At 38.6% G+C, this 21645-nt stretch overlaps 1 protein-coding gene across 1 annotated transcript in view; it reads left to right on the forward strand.

Annotated features, from left to right (window-relative positions):
• The window catches only part of LIX1 (limb and CNS expressed 1), a 49996-nt gene that overhangs the window by 16360 nt on the left and 11991 nt on the right, over positions 1-21645 (forward strand). Inside the window, exons 2-3 of the mRNA XM_079144564.1 lie at positions 1617-1780; positions 19861-20001. Coding sequence (XP_079000690.1) covers positions 1617-1780; positions 19861-20001 — 305 coding nt within the window. The remainder of the gene's footprint in view (positions 1-1616; positions 1781-19860; positions 20002-21645) is intronic.

Raw genomic sequence — 21645 nt, forward strand, 5'->3', positions numbered from 1 at the left:
TATATGTTCATATGCAAGTAAGAAACGCCAGTTCAAAATGACTCAGAGGAAAAAGTAGATAAGTTGTTTAGGTAACCCAAGCAAGGATCCTAGATCTGTGCAAACAGAACAATGGGCTCACACTATGTCATCAGAACTTCATCTTTCTTTCTCCATCTCTTGGCCGACTCTCAAGCCAGCTTTCCTTTTTGTTCCAGCAGTGCCACACTTAATTACTAAACCTATTGCAACCCCAGAAAAAAGAGAATTCCCAGCAAAAGTCCTGGACTCATTGTCTGTAAATGATTTGGCTTTGGTCAAATCCCCAGATCCACCCCTGGAAAGTATGTGATTCTTCAAGGAAAACCTTTGTTCTTTTCACACAAGAAGACAAGCAAATGCGCACAGCAAGTATCTTACATTGCCTTCATATATGTCGCAGTTTCTCATGTGGTTTAGGAGATAAACGAACATGAGAAGCCCAGAGGTGAGAAGCAGACCCCTGCATAAACCTTACAGGAAAGCGGATTTCAGCTTACCTTGGCACAGAACCATTAACAGTTGAAACACGCAACTTCAGATATGTCAGGTACCCGGTCCTTCCACATGTTCAGGTACAGGCCAGATGGGCAACTGTCAGGAGTACTGGTTAGGAATTCCTGCATTAGGCAGAGCTTTGCCTACATGACCCATAAGGTCACTTTTGACTCTACAATTCTATTATCCTTGTTAATTTCTACAATTCAATTTGGAGTACAGGATAAACAAACCAACCTAATTTGATCTGGAACTTCTGCAGGCTATCATGGGTCATTTAATCTAAAACACATGGCCCAGCCATTACCATGTTTTCTGAAGTCATCTAACAGACCTTATCCTTAACAAGGTCTCCGTGTTATTAGTTTCACTCATGGCCTTTCCCAGCCTCCTGCTTATTCCATAGTTGCCTTTCATTCTCCTTTAGATTGGGGTAGAGGGAGCATACGAGAGTTTCCTTTTTTCTGAATTTTTCCTCTTAAATTTTAGAAATGATAAATCCAAATTAAAATTACATTGATTTCATCTTTACTTCACAACTGGTCTTTCACTTTGCAGGGTTAAGAGTTGATGAGAGGGGCTGGGGTTGTGGTTCAGTGGTAGAGTGCTTACCCAGCATGTGTGAGGCACTGGGTTTGATTCTTAGCACCACATATAAATATATTAATAAAATAAAGGTCTACCAACATCTAAAAAATAAGGAAAAAAAAAAGAGTTGATGAGAAATGGGAAATAAGGCCACAGATAAACATAACTCTGGAAAAGTGTATTAAGGAAAATTTTCAAAGACGGAAGAGTGACTTTTTTAAATTTAATGTTAAAAAGTAATTTATAAATGATGCAACATTATTGGAATTAGGACAATTATGAAAACCTTTTATCTTGCTCATTAAATATATTCATATGTTAAAATGATGTATTTTATTTATCTGAATACATTTAAGTAAAATATATTCTTTCACAGCTGAAAGCAGCCCCTACCCTACACATACTGATTAAACTGGAACTGCCAGGATATAGAATTAAGCTTCAAATACACTTTTGTTTTAGCCAGGGTATGTCCATCCTTGGTAACAGATGCTGTTTCTCATCTTTTTCAGTGAACGTTGTGTCAATGTTACAGGAATTTTGGGAAAGCAAGCAGCAGCAGCGGGCTGCATTCCCGAGCGAAGGTGTGGTGGTCTATGAGTCTCTGCCATCCTCTGGGCCTCCCTTTGTGAGTTACGTGACACTCCCAGGGGGGAGCTGTTTTGGCAACTTTCAGGTGAGAAGCAATTACCAATTCTTCAGTGAACGTTAATTGTGTTAAACTAGAACAAATCCTTTTGTAAAATAGTAAAGTTATATGAATTGGATATAGTGAACAAATTTGTGCCATATCCTATCATATATCCTGGAAAATTGGTCAAATGTTCCAATTTTTAAAATATTTTAAATTTAGCTTTATGTGAGAATATACCCTGATATTTCTTTATGGAACATAAAATTTACAGTATAGCATTTTATTTGCCAGATAGCTGCTGCCCTTTCCTACAAAAACTTCTGGAATAAAACTTAAAGAACTAAGATATAGTGGGAAAGCCTTTCCATCAGGGCTTCCCATCAGTAGAAAGTCTCCACTTTTATGAATGCAATCAATTTAATCAATCTACAGCACACCAAAGCAGGAACCAACAGCAAAGGGTTGAGAGTCATAGGGCTGCTATCAAGCATCAGTACTAAGCCCAAGTTCTGCCGCTATCTACCTGCATACCCTTGGGAAACTTATTTAAGTTCTCCATTTCCCAACTTTAAGATGGTGAGCAGTATCCACAGGATTGGTTGGAAGTCTTATGAAATATACATGTAGTGTGTTCAGCATGATATCTGGTACATCATTGGTATCCAGAGAATTGTTCTTTTAATAAAGACCCTTCCAGTTGGGTAAGTTTTTATGTCTGTGTCAATAATGATAGATTTCTAGTTGTATACTTGTTCACACAAAAACATTTGCCTACATTACCTCAACCTTGAGTTACACAGTGTGTATAATAATTACTAATTGAATAACAGGAAGTATCAAACAGTGGGCTGAGGCTATTGTCCATACGCTGAAGAAATCAATGTTTAAAAAGTTACAACAATTACAGAGTTATACTTAAGAGTCAGTGAGGACTCAAGTTATAGATACATTTTTAATACAATAATCTCTCAATTTTTAGTAACTTGCAAAGATGCTTTATTTATAGTTCATGGACATTGTGAAATTCATAAGCAACCAAGTATCTCTCTTAGCTTTGACAGCTAAGAAGTCCAGAGGCAAATTTTCATTGTGTACCTTTGTAGTGTAAGTCTACAGAACTTAATGTTATATTAATTTTGAGACTAACGTCAATTTTAAGACTAATATCATACCTGGTATTATTCATGTTTCTACCTTTACTCTCTCTTTGAATTTAATGCCTCATTATTTCATGTTATCCTGTTATCTGTTGTGTCTGTCTTACATCGTCTCAAGTCCTTGGTGGAGTGAGGAAAGAATGTAAATTAATAAACAGACCCACAACTATGCTGCCTCAGAGAAGTCAAAGGATTCCTAGGGGGCACAAAGGCAAGTGGGGATGTGCATTCGAGGGTATCTTGGCCAGTCAAAAAGGGAAGACCAGAGTTGCAGCATAAGGAATAGTGTGTGCAAAGGCACACAGCAAGAGGAAACCACAAACACTTGCAGACTTGTGAGACATGAGCATCAATCTGTGTGGCAAGGACCCACGGGAAATGACAGCTAGGCATTCTTATTGAAAAACAAGGGACCATCACAACCTACAAAGGAGCACAGGTTTTATTCTATATAAAATCAATCCCTGAAGGTGAACAACATATTCAAACATGTTTCAGAAAGATTATTCTGGCAGTAGTATGAAAATGCTTCAGATCTAACTAGGCGTGGTGGTACACGCCTATAATCCCAGCTACTCAGAAGACTGAGGAAGGAGGACCGCAAGTTCAAAACTGGCCAGGGCAACTTAGGGAGACCCTTCTAAAAAACAAGAACTGGGGATGCAGCTCAGTGGTAGAGGGCTTGATTAGCTGTGTGAAGCCCTAGGTTTAATCTCAAATACTGGGGGGAAAATGCTTTAGAGCTAAATGAAGTTAAAGACTGAGAGACCAACAGGAAGTGAGTGATGAGTCCCCACGGAGGTGAGCTGTGTACGGTGTGGTTAGAAGGTAAGGGCAAAGGGACTTCAGTAGGCCAGATGTTAGGGTGACACCTCAGCTTTGGCTTTAATGGCTAGACAAAAACCACAGATTTATGGAACATGAAGAGAGTCCTTGTGACATATCTGGAGGCCCCCAGGGAAAAAACTGCAAACAACCAAAAGCTCCAGAGAGATGACTTGTGTTTCTGCGTTCCTAACCTGAAGCCACCATGGTCACAGGTAGTGATGAGTGTAAAGTCCTTGATAACCTTCAGAAGAGTGATTTCAGGAATGGGGCACAAGTAAGACTACAGAAGGTTGGTGGGTTAAACAGGGACTTAGGATAGAGGCTGTAGATTTCAATAAGAATTTGGAGGGCCCTCTCCTACACTTGTGGTTAACTTTGCTTGGGAAAATAGAACTACCTTGCATTCTGTCCAGTGGGGAGCTGGAGAGAAAGCATGCTCTCATCTAATTGTCACCAGCAACTTCTGGACATCTAATCTTAATTAAAACTGGGAAGAACAACTAAGATGGAGACCAATATTCAGGCAGTCATCAAATAGCCTACAGAATCAACACAATGAACTGCTCGTAGAATATAAAATGCCAAGATGTCTCAAGATTGAATCAAGATGATGGACTTAGCATATACCTCAACCTCTTTTCTAGTCTACAATGCCTTGAAATGTTAAAGACATGTTTAAAAATATATAAATTCACAATAATGCTGTACAACAAGAAAGGGTGGCCCTGGAAGAGCTGAACCTTGAGACAATTCTGGGAGATGAAAGTGGAATCAGATTATTAGGTGCAAAAATACTACAGTCTAAACACATTCAGAAGGAATGTACTGTGAAAGTAAAGAACTAGAGAAACTCCAGGAACAGATGAACAAATGCAGAGAGCAGGAAGGTATTCTGGAATCATTTTAAAGCTAATTAAAGAACTGCTGTCAAAACCTCTGACCCATAGAACCAGTGAGTATTGCTGTTCCCTTCCCTGAGCAGGAGTAAGCAGTGGATTTTGACCTCTGAGGAATGAAAGCAAATCACCTAATGAAAGCAGTTTGAATGTGGGTTTCAGAACATTTGACCAGGATAAAGGCAGGGAAAGAAGACAAAAAGCCACAACTGAAAAAAAAGGTTCTTTGACTCATGTACCTACAGGTCCACAATTGAGCATTTTGAGAGATTAACTGTCAGTGAGCATACCCTTCTGCTTATCCAAAGGGTCAGTCAGCCCTCCCACTGGGGATACTCCCTAAGAAACACACTCAACCCAGGGAAAGATCTTGCTGGCCACCTAAATAAATAGGTATCTTTGTCCACAAATGTCAGTGAACTAAAGATCACTAAACATCTGAGGAAAACCAAAAGCATAAGAGGAAAGGCCAAGGCAAGCAAACAAAAGCATAACGTAATTCAGGCAATACAGAACATAAAAGAATATGAAGTAGATATCTTGGGGAAATGTTGAAAGGAATTCGACCCCTAAAACAGCTATGAAAAAAATGAACAAGCAGCATACAAGAAAGTTAAATATACCATTGCTAAATTAGAATAATAGAAATAATAAATAAAAGAGGTGTGAAGAGTTGAGCAGACATAGTTGACAGTCAAATTAGTAACAGGTAACAAAGTTAAAAAATAATAATGCAGTAAGTCTTTAAGAATTTAGGGCAAAAAGAGCAGTGGAGGAAGACAGTACAGGAGACGTGGGGAAAGACCCTAACAGTGCACATTATTAAGAGCTCCAGAAAGAGGCACAGGATATAGAGGGGAGGAGTAAATAACAGAAGCAATTTTCTTTGAGTTAAATAAAATCACCAGTTTCAGATTGAAGTGGCCCCGCATATTTCCAGCAGGATAAGGACAAAAGAATCACACAGCTCTGTGACTAGGCAGGACTTAAAGGCAGGTTCTGCTAAAAAGTGGCCAAGCAACATTTTCTGATATTGCTTCTGTACATTATTCTGGTTTTTAAATCATATTAAATGTATAGGAACTGGTGGGGGAATTAGGAGAACTGATGAAAGGTGCAAGAATTGGGAAACCAGGTTAACAAAACCAAAATCTGTATCTCTGAAAAGACACAAAAAGAAAGGTACATCGTTGGCATTTCTAATTAAGGAAAAAATAAAAAGACATGTACCACACTAAATGTAAGAGAAGGGATGCAATCATAGCAATGTAATAGAAGAATATTACATGAATCATATTAAAAAACATGTTAGGGCTGGGGTTGTGGCTCAGTGCTAGAGTGCTTGCCTAGCATGTGTGAGGCACTGAGTTCCATCCTCAGCACCACATAAAAATAAATAAATAAAATAAAGGTATTGTGTCCATCTACACCTAAATGATATTTAAAATAAATAAATTAATTAAAAAATGTTAGTCAGTTTTCAGTTACTGTGACAGAATACCTGAGATAAACAACCTGTAAAGAGGAGAAGCTCATTTTGGCTCAGTTTTGGAGGTTTCTGTCTATGGTCACTTGGCCCTGTTGCCTTTGGGCCTGTGATGACACAATGCAACATGGCAGGGAGCAGAATGTGGAGGATAACTGCTGAACTCATCATGGGCAGGAAGCAAAAAGAGAGAGAGAGAGGAAGGCACCAGGATCCCAATGTACCCTTCAAGCACATGCCCCCAGTGATCTACATCCTCCAACTAGTTCCCACCTCCTAAAGTTTCCACCACCACCCAGTCGTGTCACCATCTGGGAATCAAGTCTTTAACAAGCTTTGAGGGAACAATTGAGATCCCAATCATAACACTAACTATTCCCATACTCACACAGTGGCCTATTTATGAGTGTCATTGCTACCTTCTCTTCAGGTCTAAGCCCTGCCCCATTTCAGGACTCCAAACCATGTCATATTCTCCACAAATATTCTCTGAATCTCCCTTCTAGAAATCTCTGCCTTTGATTTCCCAAGGCCATTATTTCTCTTTCTGTTCTGATGTTTCATGTTTTCTATCTTATACTGACTTTACTATGCATGTTTTATCACTGACATAAAATGTAAGTTCCTCAGGGATAGCATCTATAGTATGTCCCTCATGATTTCAAGCACTGTTTTTCATATATTAAATGCTAATATATTTTGTTAAACGAATACAGAAATGAATGAATAACAAATCTGAAAAATGAATGAAATTAATGTCATTTTTGTATATAATCAATAGTCAGCAAAGATATTCCACTTAACTCTGCAATGTAGTGGACTAGGACAAAAAAGCCAGTGACACTGAAATCAACTGATATTATTTTGTTCATATCTGTAGTTAAAATATTAGAAGAGGATGAATTTTAAACCATTGATTACAAAGAACTTATAATTCTGGATTTAATTTAAGCATAACTTCCCCCCATTTGACTCTCATGACCACAAATGACCAACCTTGGCTGTGCTCACACTCAGGCACCAATACATTTGTTCTTATTTAATAAATGCACTCATTAAGGCCCTGGGTTCAATCCCCAGCACCACAAAAATAACAATAATAAAATAAAATAAAAATAAATAAATGTACTCATTATAATCTATCTAGTATATAATGCATTTGGCAGATCATTGAGTAGATTGAGGGGATATGAATCTAAGAAATGCTAGTTCTCTTATTCTTATTTTTGCTCTCCTGGGAATTATGAATTTCCAATTCATCTCATAAATTTTGGCCCCAAATGATAGGACTTCCCTTAGGAATTAGATCCAACATCCTCTCTGTGGTCTTTAAAAAATATAGAAAACAAAATGAAAATTTGAAATCTTCAGCTGGAGGGCCTCTGGGTGATCTCTCTGGTCATTTTAGGGTCTCCTTTTCCTTATGTTTAAATCATCATATTTTAAGGTTCTCAAGAGGATTGTTAACATCTTTGCTTTAAAAGATCCAGAATTTCCTGAATCAAATATGTTTTGAAAATGTATTTGGGTGGTTGGCTGCCAAACGTGGCCCCTTAACCCATTTGGCTCTCCAAAACATAATTTGAGAAAGGAAAACCAGGAGGAAAAAAATAAAAGAAAATCTCTCTTAAAGCAACGTCCCCACAGTTTTCTTTGTCAGTTCAGAAAACTTCCTACATGCTATTTTCACCCTAGAACACTTCATTGTGCTTTTGCCAGCAGTTGGCCTAGGAGAGCCTGCGTGCTCATTCCTGCAATGCCTTTCACATAACCAATGTCACCCCTGTGCATTGCAAATCACTTCACGTCGGATTATTAATGCCAAGACCATGTGCTGAAACATGGAGAAACCATTATGCCAGCAGTAGCCTTCTAACTGAGCCGTGGACGTCACCTCCAATGGTGCCAAGTAATTGAAAATACTTGAAGTGGAGTATGGGCCTGGATCGCACCACTAATCCCTCTGGTTTCAGGCACTTTCATGAAAGCCATAAGAGATTATGCTCATTCATTCTTTAGAAAAGTGGTATTCAGGCTCAACTTTAGTTTTCTGATTAATCAAAGAAAGCAGTCCAGTCAAAGGCTCTGATGGACACAAACCGCTGTTTTTTATGCAAAGGAACTTCCCATTGAAGTAAATGGAAAGCTTGTGTCCACCAAGACTAATTAAAGAATTTTCTGTTGGTCTTGACACCACAACCCACAAAAGAGAAAGAGAAAAAAAAAAAAAAAAACAAAGCAGCAACTATAACCCTGTCTTTAGACAAGGCCTTCACAAACTACTACAAAAAGAGAAGTAAAAGGATGATTTTATTTTCGAATTTCTAAACAATAAATAATTGATTGATACAAAATATTTTTCCGGAAGTTATATTGAAATGCATTAGTTTTGTGTCTTTTGTAAAAGAAACCATTTTCTAAGATTGCAGACATTAAGTAGAAATTCATTCATTGTGAGTGCAATTTCTTTATGCAATTTCTGTCTACGCAGTTAATCCTTCCCTAGCCACATATCACAGCCATGAAAACTTGTATTTTCACCATAAACTTTCCATGTTTCACCATAAGAGCAACACAAGGGCCATCAGATTGTCTTCTGACTCCTTTCTTGAGGAACTCAGAAGAAAAGTCACTCACTGCTTCAGCAGCTGCTTTTGTTTCCAAATCCAAAAGAGAATTTGAACATTTTATTCCATTTTATATTTTGATTTCAAGGTTTGGGATTCAAGTTTTGTTTTCAAGCCAGTAACATGGTCTTCCATATAGAGTTTGCTAGAGTGATTTGGATTAATGAATTCCATTCTTATTTTGAGTAAAAGCAATAATTCCTTTGGGTTTAGTACTACAACATGCAATTATTTATGTGCATGAATTATGATTAAATGAAAAATGTGCCCTTGGCTAAAACATTGATAGAATAGCTTGATTTATTTGAAGTGTGGGACACTTATTCACCAGGGTATCATATCTTTTTTACCTAAGTAGTTTGTTGTTGTTAAAATTGCTTCACAGAAAATAAACAGGTGTTAAAAGCTGGGGTGTGGTTCTTAGGCTAGTTGTACAACACCAGGCACCACAAGAAGTTGACACGTTTAATATTTCCACAGGCAAACCGTCGATTTGTTGTGGGACATTTTTCCCATTTATAATGAATGGTTGGTCTTGTGTAGCAGGGCTGCTCCACAGGGACACTGAGAGCAGATGAGCTCCTTGTAAAAGTTTATCTCTAAAAGGCACTGAGTTCATTTAATGGCCTTTGATTATTTTGTCACTTTAGTTTTCAAACCAAAGTTATTGCCTGTGAAAACATCTAAAAGAACTACTTTCCCAAGGATGGTACTGACTAAAAGAAAGATAGGAGTGCTTAAGATTGTTTTATTTTTGTTACTTAAGGCAAAAAACGCATACTTCACCTGTCTGATCAGATATAATAACAAATGGTTTATACCTTCATACATTGAGTGAATCTTCTTGAAGTCCAGGCAACTAAAGGTACATTTAAATCACAGAAAATTCATTTTATAAAATTAAGTTTTTTCCCAGGAGAGAATGACTAAGAGAAAATTTGATCAATTTATATAATGGACTAAATGGAATTGTAATGCTCTCTTTGCTGATAATTTAATAAGGGCTGGCCTTAACATTCCACACTCCAAATAGTGGCTTCGTTCCTGCCATAAAATCGAGACTATTGTCCAGCAGCAGTGCTGTTTTAATGCTAAGTATTTCTACTTGAAGTCATCCGGTGACCTCTTCTCTGTCTCTAGAGTTGAATACCTAGATTCAGATGCAGCATAACAACTTCTAAAGGCACACTTCCTGGTGGAAATCTCCATAGGAAAGGATTTTCTTCTATTACTAATGAGACACAAAGATGGGAGGCCAGTTATAACCCCATCCGATTTAAAAGTCACTTCAGCTAATTATCAGACTTTAATGACTTGCCCATGAAATTGGAAGTGCATATTGTTTTAATGAGACCCTGTATTTATTCCCCAGCTTCCTTACTTAACTTTAATCTGTTTCCCTCATTAAGCAGAGTGGACAGAGATTCTTGACCTTCATAGAGGACAGTAGAATGTAGTGAAAGTTTAGAAAAGACCCCATGATAGACTTCAGACTAACTCCACAGGAGTCTCCTAGACCCTGGTCTGTAAACTCCGGGATGAGTCTCACGGTCCCTCTCATCTGTCCTTGCTAAGTAGGGAGGAAAGTCTGACTCCATCTCCTTCTAGTTCCCTCCCATCTCTTTCATGTGATCCTTCTACATCAAAGTTACTATGAAAATAAACTGAAATCTTGAGTCCTGATCAATTCATCTTGTTTTCACCTTAATTTGAAAAAGAAAATAAATTAAAAAACAGAGGAAGAAAGAAAGAAAAAGAAAGGTTTCAAGGAGCACAGTATCACGTGGATTTGTAATAGTTACCAGGGACTTGGTCCAGGTATGTGTGTAGAATAGCATTTGTGGCAGAGGTAAATTAGGAGAATGCCAGGTGGTTTATATTATAAAATAACATTCTGACCTACCATGTGCCTGAAACGTTTCTTTCAGTTGACAGGAACTGGTGAGTTTTCTCTGAAAATTGGACTCCCAGACCAGTCCCCTCCCCCATACCTAGCAAAGACCCCCATTCCCAGCACACACAGAGCTCTAAATTGTTCCTAACATGTTTGCTGGCAGCATGACCTACAGAGAGACACAGTATTAACTTGAGTGACTGAGTTTCAATGGTTACCCTTTTTCATATCCCCATCTGGAAGGGGGTAAAATGCTAAGACATTCACAATTAGATAAATTGGAACACATGCAAATGTTCATGCTTCGGCCAGGGCAGTCAAGGTCTTAAAGAGCTGAAAGCACTGGGGCCCGGCGAGTGGCATTCTTTTTTGCTGAAGCCTTGCTGTCAGGATGTAACCGAGGTGTTGGTGACACTGACCAGGGCTGGCAGGTCATACACACAAACTCTGCAAGTCATGGAGACTGCAAGTTGCAAAAGCAAAATGTTCCTAACCACCTGAATGTTAGACATAACAGCCTACAGGATTTGGGCAAGAATTCTCACCTCTCACAGTCAGTTTATTAGGTTTGCCACCTGCACAGTCCCAGGTTGGGAGAACCTCTCAGGTACGGTGTACTATTGAATGAATGCTACCTAAATACCACTGACCTGTCCTTAACCCCAGGGAAGATGGCATTATTAACTTTGGAGTTCCCATGTAGATACAATCTGCAGCATTTGCTATTACTTACTGTTATTCAAAAACTTTGCTTCTTACAGGTCACATTTCAACTCCTTGGCTACCATTGATAGGCAGTGAGTAAAAGGGAACGTAACTTTGTTGTGTATATTTTCGATCTGAAGACCTTTCTTCCTGTCTTTAAAACACATGCATGAATAACTGTAGAAAGCACTGTATTTGTGGTATATGTTCAGTAAAATCTTGGGATATAGAAATGTCTATATCACACGTGTATCCTGCCTCATTTTAAAAAAAAACAGTCTGGGGAAAAATTGTTCAAATAAGGTTTGCCAGGAAAGTTGCTGTTCATAGTATACATTGTGTCAGCTTGGTTAGAAGGTGTTCCTATAAACAGGAACACACCTATAAATAGTTCTAAAGTATTTCATAAATAGCAATAAAACTAATTTCTTATGAGGCATTTCTATTTAAAATATATTCGTGACTCTCAAAATTTTATTTAAATGAATTTAAGAACTTCTGTGCATCCTAAAAATTATTTTATTTGAGGACAGTGTAACAATTAATCTTGCATGGGCAGGGTATGGAGCTGCATGTCTGTAATCCTAGCAACTAGGAAGGCTGAGTGAGCCAGGAGGATCTCAAGTTCAAAACCAGCCTCAGCAACTTAGCAAAGCTCTAAACAATTTAGTGAGACACTGTCTCAAATTTTTTAAAAGGGCGCTGATGTGGCTCAGTGGCTAAGCGCCCAATCTCTTGAACAAAGTTGTCATCATCATCATCATCATCACCGTCATCTTGGATGGATCGTAAAAACTGATGAGTGTAAAAGTAAAATTGAGACATCACTTAGATAAGTCAGCAAATTTTAAAAGAAATATAATGAAGGATTTTTTTTTTTTTTAACCTGAATGCTGCTTTTTTTGACTCTTGGGTAGAGGCAAGTCCTCTAGTGAGAAATTAGCACTTTTCATTGTTAGCAAAGGTGAATTTACCGTAAGACCAAGAAGTTTCCACAAAGGTCCCTTGAAGTCACAATGCCAGCTTTTTTCACTTGTAATTTCATATGGTTCTTCTTAAATAAGCTCCCTAAATTGATAAGCCTTGGGCCACACGAAACTGGTTCTGTCCCTGCCAGTTAAATATGAGACAGTCAGGGAGAGCCTGGAGTGATGTTCCTCTAAAAATAGTCCTAGGTGCTTCGAAATCACCTGGAAATCTTATTAAAATGTCAGTCTTCAAAGGGAGGACCTTGGTGTGTTTTGATGAGCTAAACTTCAAAATAAAACAAAGCCAGAATGAGCTGAGCTGGTGAGGTGGGTGGAATTTCTTATCCAGTACAACTGGGAAGGTTCAATATGAATGACTTTTACTTTTGAAGTTTCCAAACATTTCTTAAAATCGTTGAGCAACTCTAAGTAGTAGACTTTCCAAAGCTCTTGGCTGCATAGTTCATCAAGAGGGCATATCCAGTCAGAAGGAGACATTTCCAGTCAGAAGGAGGCATTTCCGGTCAGGAGACATTTCCCACGGGAGATGACCTCTGTTCTCTTGTTGAGTCATATTGGTCTTTGTATTTCTATCTTCCTATAGTTCAGGAAAACATCAAATGGGGAATAGGAAAAAGGATATTAAGATAATCATCAACACATTCCCCTCCTTTGCCAGCACAATTGAGTGCCCCAGTGTCCTCCGTCCTCCTTGGCCTTTTGAATCAAGTCAGGTTTGTCATGGAATGGGAGAAAATACTTTGGAATCTAATGTCAAAATGACCCATGGAATGTCAAAGCTGGAGTCTTGTCTAGAGTACTCTACTGGTTTAGGGAATACTATGTGACCTTTGCCAAATTACATGTCTTCAAATTACATTTCCTCAACTGCAAAATCAGCCTCACAGCATTGCTGTAATAATGAAATGTAATAATAAACATAAAATGCTTAGCATAGTGCCAAGCACATAGTGTCAGCAATGAGGATTATTGTTATCAAGCTTTCCCTCAAGGGCATGCTAAGAGAATTTCTGATTACTGGCACTCAGTAAAGCCTTTGTCATAGTTATCTATTGCTGCATAACAAATGGTCTCAAAAGTTATAAACATTAACTGTCTCACACAGTCCCTGAGGACCAGGAATTTGAAGGCAGCTTAGTTAGGTGGTTCGGGCTCAGGATCTTGGGAGCTAGCAATTTGTCAGCTGGAGCTATACTCATCTGAAGGCTTGATTGGGACTGGAGGACCTGCTTCCAATCTCACACAGGTGTTATTGGCAGAAGACTTTTATTCCCTGACACATGTGCCTTTCTGCAGGGCTGCTCATAACAGCAAAGCTGACTTTTCCTAAAGCAGTAATCAAAGAGAGAAAGCCAGCAGGACCAAGATGGAAGCTCAGGGTGTTTTACAAAGTAACATCAGAAGAGATAGCCCATGACTTCTGCCATGTTTCATTTGTTTCAAGACCACCCCTAGTGCAGTGTAAGCAGGAATACACCAGGATGTGAACCCCAGAAGGAGGGATCACCAGGGCATGTTGCAGGCAAGCTACTACTGCCTTTAAATAGCTTTTCTGAGCTACTTAAATTCTCCCTTGTTCTTTTTTCTTTAATTTTAGATTAGACAGAAGACTTTGAAATTCTTATAATGTTTCATAATCTACCAGCAAATGAAAGGCATCTGAGCATCAAGACAAATAATGTCTGAGTGAGGTCTACTGGCCACTTGGAAAGCATGTGGCTCCACATTCCTTCTTAAGAAATTCACAGCTGACTTCAGTAAAATCTGCACTGTTAAATGGTCTAGCTCTGCATGTTCACAGAGTGTAAGGGAGAGGTGTTGTCTCTCTATACTAACAAGTAAGCTTGGCTAGTGGATAAGGCACAGTGTACTAATCTGTATTTATGATGGGGTGCTGGCTTTAAAATAGCAATAATAAACTATACAACCTGGGAAGTCCAATTCTAGCAGGAAGTTGCATTGAAACAACATCATACTTCACTCACTCCCCAACTGATGCCTTTGATGACCAGTTTGGACACCAGTAAAACGTCCTGTCACTTGCCATATTTTATTTTCTTACAGTGTTTCCCACTATTTGATGGAAACTCTAACAGCACCTTTTCCAGGAGAATCAGGACACTCTGATTTAGGTAGACTCAGTAGATTTCTGTTTTGCTGAATTTCTTTCTCAAGTACAGGTTTCTTATGGGTCTAAGGTTTCCCTTAAAAGAACCCTAAGGAAAAATAAGCAATGCTTACTGGCTTGGATTTATAGAAGTGACTGGTTAATGTTATAGACAGTTTGAAGAACTTGTCTTTCAGAAATGTAAAGAACAATAGTAAGAAAAGGCTCAAAATGCTCAGAATTTATTTTGTTTTATGCACTTTTCAATTGGTACACTTTCCTGTTTTAAGGAAGAATTTTGTATACTGAAACAAGAAAATAAGTAAAGACAAGTGTCCGCCTTAACAACTTGATACTGGCTGAGTCTCCTTTCCCAAGCTTTCTGGGTAAAGGCTCTTTCTGTTCTCTCATCCTGGCTGCACTTTGATCTTTGAAGCAGTGCCATTTGGTTGTAAATGTATGTGGTGCCTTTGATCTAGTACTTAGCTGGTCTTATTTAAAATAGATAGCTTCTTTTATCTAAGTAGTGTTTACTAGGTCTCTCTCTTCATGAAAGATGGTTTAAATTGCTATTATTTAGATAGAAACTTGTTTCCTAAGAGTGCTCCAGTCTGAATCTAATTCTCTAAATTCTAAAATCCCAACAGCTCTAGTGTAGATTTTGTAAAACTAAATTGCTGTTAAAATGAGCTACTGCTACAGATGTCAGGTAATACTTGCAAAAACTTTGTTTGCTTTTTAATGGGGAACTGATTTTCCAAAGAATAATAAACGTATCTTGCACTTAGGCAAAAATGGTCATATCAGATTGTTTAAACATAATACCCAATTATTCCTCTGAAATCAAGGTATTAATATATTTTTATATTACTGGGCTACACATACCACATAAGGTATCATGAAATGGGACCCTTTTCTTAAAATTAAAGAATTTTTTCTTTAAGAGAATTTCTTGAACATTATATTTGGTAGTCTAGTGACTTTAAAAAATTTTTCCTATGCTGAATTCAGTTATTCATTCAAAAAACTGTGCTAAAGGGGCAAGACACATAAAGTCAATTAAGCCATGGACTCTACCCGTAGGAAACTCAGAACCTGGAGGTGAAGCAGGCAGGCAGAGCTCTAGCAAGAAATAAAATTGCAGTAGTCGGTGCCTCTCACTGACAGTGGTCCTCTTAACCTGTCCTTGAAAATGCTCAGGAAACACTTCCTAGGGAAGGTAGCATCAGTTGCAGTAAAGGACTGCTGACTCAGAACTCCACATCCTGTGAATTTCCAGCAAAGTCTACAACACAGAGTAAACCTGTCTGCCCAGACCCCCTCTGGTTTTGTACAGGTGACCTAAACCTTGGAAGAGGTCTCAGCTTTGAATGACCTTGCTACCTAAAGCTACACCCAAAGACTACTTTCTCATCATTCAAACCAAAGAGAAAAACCTCAACACAAATGGTGTGCCTTGACTCCATGTACAAACAGAGAAACAACATGTATCCCATTTGTTTACAATAAAAAAAAAAACTCAAACTATTTTCCACATACATTTTAGAACTTCAACTCTATTCTTTCACTTAAATGATTGTATTAGTTTTCCATCACTCTGACAAAATACCTGAGAGAATCAACTGAAAAGGAGACAAATGTTATTTTGGTCACGGTTTCAGAGGTTTTAGTCTATGGTCAGTTGACTCTGCTAGTTTGAGACCTATGATGAGGCAGCAAATCATGGCAGGAGTGTGCAGTACAGCAAAGTTGCTTACCTCATTGCAGCCAGGAAATGAAACAGAAAGCAGATTGGCTGGGGTCCCAATGTCCCTTTCCAGGGTACATCTCTATTAGGTCCACTGCTAACTTTGATTCGCTAGGTACCTCTTCCTCAAGGTTCCACAACCTCCCAGTCCCACACATCTGGAAATCAAGCCTTCAACCCTTGAGGTTTGGGGGGCATTCAAGATCCAAACCATAGGGCTGGGGAGATAGCTCAGTCGGTAGAGTGCTTGCCTTGCAAGCACGAGGCCCTGGGTTTGATCCCAACACCAAAAAAAAAAAAAAAAAAAAAAAAGATCCAAACCATAGCAAGATTATATGGAGAAGTACTCTGTGTTGTGATTTTTTTCCTTTTTTTTTTATTGTAAACAAATGGGATACATGTTGTTTCTCTGTTTGTACATTGAGTCAAGGCATACCATTTGTGTAATCATAAATTTACATAGGGTAATGGTGTTTGATTCATTCTGTTATTTTTTTTCCTTCCCCCCCACCCCCACCCCTCTTTTCCCTCTATACAGTCCTTCCTTCCTCCATTCTTGCCACCCTCCTTATCCCTAACCCTAAACCTAACCCTAACCCTAACCCTAACGCTAACCCCTCCACCCCCCCATTATATGTCATCATCCACTTGTCAGCAAGATCATTGTCCTTTAGTTTTTTGAGATTGGCTTATCTCACTTAGCATGATATTCTCCAATATTATCCATTTGCCTGCAAATGCCATAATTTTATCATTCTTTATGGCTGAGTAATATTCCATTGTATGTATATGCCACAGTTTCTTTATCCATTCATCAATTGCCAGGCACCTAGGTTGGTTCCACAATCTGGCTATGGTGAATTGAGCAGCAATGAACATTGATGTGGCTGTATCTCTGTAGTATGGCTGATTTTAAGTCCTTTGGGTATAGGCCAAGGAGTGGGATAGCTGGGTCAAATGGTGGTTCCATTCCAAGCTTTCTGAGGAATCTCCATACTGCTTTCCAGAGTGGCTGCACTAATTTGCAACCCCACCAGCAATGTATGAGTGTACCTTTTTCCCTACATCCTCGCCAACACCTATTGTTGCTTGTGTTCTTGATAATCGCCATTCTAATTGGGATGAGATGGAATCTTAGGGTAGTTTTGATTTGCATTTCTCTTATTACTAGAGATGTTGAACATTTTTTCATATATCTGTTGATTGCTTGTACATCTTCTTCTGTGAAGTGTCTATTCATTTCCTTAGCCCATTTGTTGATTGGATTATTTGCATTCTTGGTGTAGAATTTTTTGAGTTCTTTATAGATTCTGGAAATTAGTGCTCTATCTGAAGTATGAGTGGCAAAGATATTCTCCCACTCTGTAGGCTCTCTCTTCACATTACTGATAGTTTCCTTTGCTGAGAGAAAGCTTTTTAGTTTGAATCTATTCCAGTTATTGATTCTTGCTTTTATTTCTTGTGCTATGGGAGTGCTGTTAAGGAAGTCTGATCCTAAGCCAACAAGTTGAAGATTTGGACCTACTTTTTCTTCTATAAGATGCAGGGTCTCTGGTCTGATTCCGAGGTCCTTGATCCACTTTGAGTTGAGTTTTGTGCAGGTGAGAGATAGGGGTTTAGTTTCATTCTGTTGCATATGGTTTTTCAGTTTTCCCAGCACCATTTGTTGAAAAGGCTATCTTTTCTCCATTGCATATTTTTGGCCCCTTTGTCCAGGATGAGAAAATTGTATTTATTTGGGTTTGTGTCCGTGTCCTCTATTCTGTATCATTGATCTACCTTTCTATTTTGGTACCAATACCATGCCGTTTTTGTTACTATTGCTTTGTAATAGAGTTGAAGATCTGGTACTGCGATACCCCCTCCTTCGCTCTTTCTACTGAGGATTGCTTTAGCTATTCTGGGTTTCTTATTCTTCCAGATGAATTTCATAATTGCTTGCTCTATTTCTGTGAGGTACATCATTGGGATTTTAATTGGAATTGCATTGAATCTGTATAGCACTTTTGGCAGTATGGCCATTTTGACAATATTAATTCTGCTTATCCAAGAACATGGGAGATCTTTCCATCTTCTAAGGTTTTCTTTAATTTCTTTCTTTAGTGTTCTGTAGTTCTCATTGTAGAGGTCTTTAACCTCCTTTGTGAGATTGATTGTGTTGTGATTTAAAATAGCTCTCCCTACCCTTAATAATTCTACTTTGTTAGACCCAATCAGATTTATTTTTAATTCTCCTCCTCAGTGTCTTGTCCTGTCATTTTAGAGGTTTTCAGTTACTTCATCCATGCACTGACCACATAACAAGCGTCTCCAAACACTGACCCTGGGTTAAGCCCCTTCAAGGCCTGGAGGTTGGGAGAAAGGATGAGAAAAGTGATCAGTAGTCGATTACATGATCTCTGCATCATCCCTACTATTCTATAAAGTTTGAGGGGAAATCACAGAGGACCTGGAACCTGATTCAGAGGACCCTAACTGGGTTTGTGGCAATGAGGAGAAGAGGCAGGGCTCTGGAGAACACATGGACATGTTTGGAGTGTACCTGAGTAGGGTAGAGATGGTCAACATAGGGCGCATGGGGTGGAATTGGAGAAGGGCTAAAACCTAGAGAGCCTTCGCTCATCTCTGTACACCCAGGATACACATCAAGCCAGAACTCGAAGAATAGGAATTTTTATCTGTTAGTAAAAGAGACAAGAGAGGACATAAAAAAAAAAAAAAAAAAAAAAAAACAGGCTCCATCAGGCAGACCTGTGTGGGCAATATGGAAGCCAGGCTAGGAGGATGGGGAGCAACATTACATTTGGGAACACTGACATTTTTCTTAATGAGTGACTAATCATAGGCTGTCTGTGTTGTCTATCTTTGGGAAAACCAAAAGGAAAATGACCTACCCAAAGTGCATGAGCTAAAAGCAAAGTGAAAAAGGTAGCCCTCAAGAAAATTGTAGAACTGTTTCTAGAACAAAAGGGGAATAATGCTGGAAAAGCAAAAACAGTAGATATTGATAGCAGTACCCTTGCATGAACCTAGAGGTAAGAGTACATACGGCTGGCCTGTTCTTGGAGAGTGCTGCCATGTACCAGGTATTCTCAATATTTGATCTGTAATATTTGATTGATTTTTACTTCAACCCTGCTATTGTTCCCATTTTACAAAGGAGGAAATTGAGACACAGAGAGACTAATTAATTTGTTCAAAGTCTTACAACTATTAAGTGCTAGAACTTGAACTCCAACTCTGGCAGTCTGACTCCAAATCCTGGGTCATAATCATTGTTCAAGAAACTCCAGATTTCCTGTTAATCTTCTTTCCTTACTTCTTTTCTTTGAAATAGGGATTTAAGAAAGGCCATGATAATGAATTTAAATAACCTAGCACATAATAGCAGCCATTACTACTCTTATTACAACTTATTAACAGAGTAGGCAAAAATCTTTGATCCATAGTAGACATTGCATAGCTGTGCAATTCAAAAAAGCCATCAAAGACAATCAAGATATTTGCATGGGCTCTACAGCTGATGGAAAATCTGCATAATCTTCAGGGAAATTAGCAAGGGGTATTGAAGAACAGGTGCAGACAGTGAGTATAAGAATAGAAATATCCAGAGACCCACTGATGCAGGGATGAAATGGTGAGTTGCTGAATCCTTTAATGACTCCATTTGTCCTTCCCTTCTCAAGTACTGCTTAAGTAGAGCTGAGGCCAGGCGGGATGCAGCGAAAGTGGCCTTAATCAACTCCCTCTTCAATGAACTGCCTTCTCGAAGGATCACCAAGGAATTCATTATGGAAAGTGTTCAGGAAGCAGTGGCCTCCACCAGTGTGAGTACCATCAATGGAGGGAAGAGCTGGCCTCCCTGAGAATATCAAGGAGGCATCTGAATCTTGGGAGATGTTAAAGTGAGAAAATTCTTAATTTAAAAATTGCATAGGTTAAATTTTTACCCACTGAATGATTACTTTTCAGCAAAAAAGAATACTTGGATTGGAAATCATGAAATTGGAACTGGCTTACCACTCCCCATCTCAATAATATACATCTCAGTAATATTCTTTTCTTTCTTTCTTTCTTTTTTTTTTTTTTTTTTTGACTCTAGTTTGAGCCCAGGGGTGCTTTACAACTGAGCTATATTCCCAGCTCTCCCCCCACCCGCCCTTTTTTAAAGACAGGGTCTTGCTAAGTTGCTGAAGCTGGCCTTGAATTTGTGATCCTGCCGCCTCAGTCCCCTGAGTCACTGAGATTACAGGCATGCACCACCATGCGTGGCTCAGTAATATTCTTGAATTCCCTGGATCACAATTAATCAAACTTTACACTAAGGTAGATCATTTGATCTACCTTGATTTATTTATTAACTTCAAGGCCAGTCAACGTGGGGCCCTACAATCTGTATTTTTAAGAATACACTGACTATTTAGACAGTCAACCTGATATATATTAACCTTTAAAATTATCATAATTTAATATCAATTTATTTCTTTCAGAGAGTTTTGAAAACTTCTGTGATGGACACAAATATGAAATGCTTTGGGCTGGGGAGATAACTCAGTTGGAAGAGTGCTTGCCTTGCAAGCACAAGGCCCTGGGTTTAATCCCCAGCACCACAAAAAAAAAAAAAAAAAAAAAAAAAAAAAAAAAAAAAAAAAAACAAAAAAAACTTTAAGAGCAAAATCCCTTAGAGATTTAAATAAGACATCTTCTCAGCAATTCAGCACTGAATTATTTATTTGCCCATGAATGATTTGGAGGTCCTTGTCCCATTACCTCCAAACTATAATAAGCCACAGAGGAAGCCTTGGGCCTCCCACCTGTGACAGGTGTTTCTCTGCATATGCCCAATGACAGGAATTTGGCATTACCAAAGGGAGTAGCCACCTTTGGTTTGCATTAGCATGCATTAATCCTGTCTAAGATTTTCCCTCTGTTTGCCTAAAACTGACTAGAAATCTGTCATTCTGTAAAAGCTGCTGATAATGAAGGAGACATCATTTGGCTATCATGGTCATTTTCCCCTCACAAATGCTCTGATCATATAGAGAAGATATTTGGAAGGAGCAAGGGAAGGAGAGCAATTGACCTGCTAGGGAGAAGGCAGGGAGCTCTGCTCCATATCTAGTCTGAGGATGAAAGGAAGCCTTTATTTTCCGGCCCTGTAAATTTCAAGTGCCTTTGAGGAAGAGAAGTTAGGAAAATGATGCCTGATTTATATAAGTGTGGAATTTACTCAGGAGCAGGGAGGGCCCTCAGTGTAAATGTAATTTATCATTTTTTCATGGAAATTTCTAAAGAAAGAGAATATATATGACTTGCAGGCTTCTGCATGGATTTCCTCTGGGATATTTAAAAAGCCAACATAAATATTTCAGCAGCAGTGTGTTAATGTTATTGCATTCAAAAGCTATAAATTTGCTGCTATCTGATGCTAGACGTTGTTTGCTCAGCCTCACAAAGTCGCCATTGCCCAC

Source organism: Sciurus vulgaris (assembly GCF_902686455.1).
Source record: "Sciurus vulgaris genome assembly, chromosome: 6".
Lineage (NCBI taxonomy): Eukaryota > Metazoa > Chordata > Mammalia > Rodentia > Sciuridae > Sciurus > Sciurus vulgaris.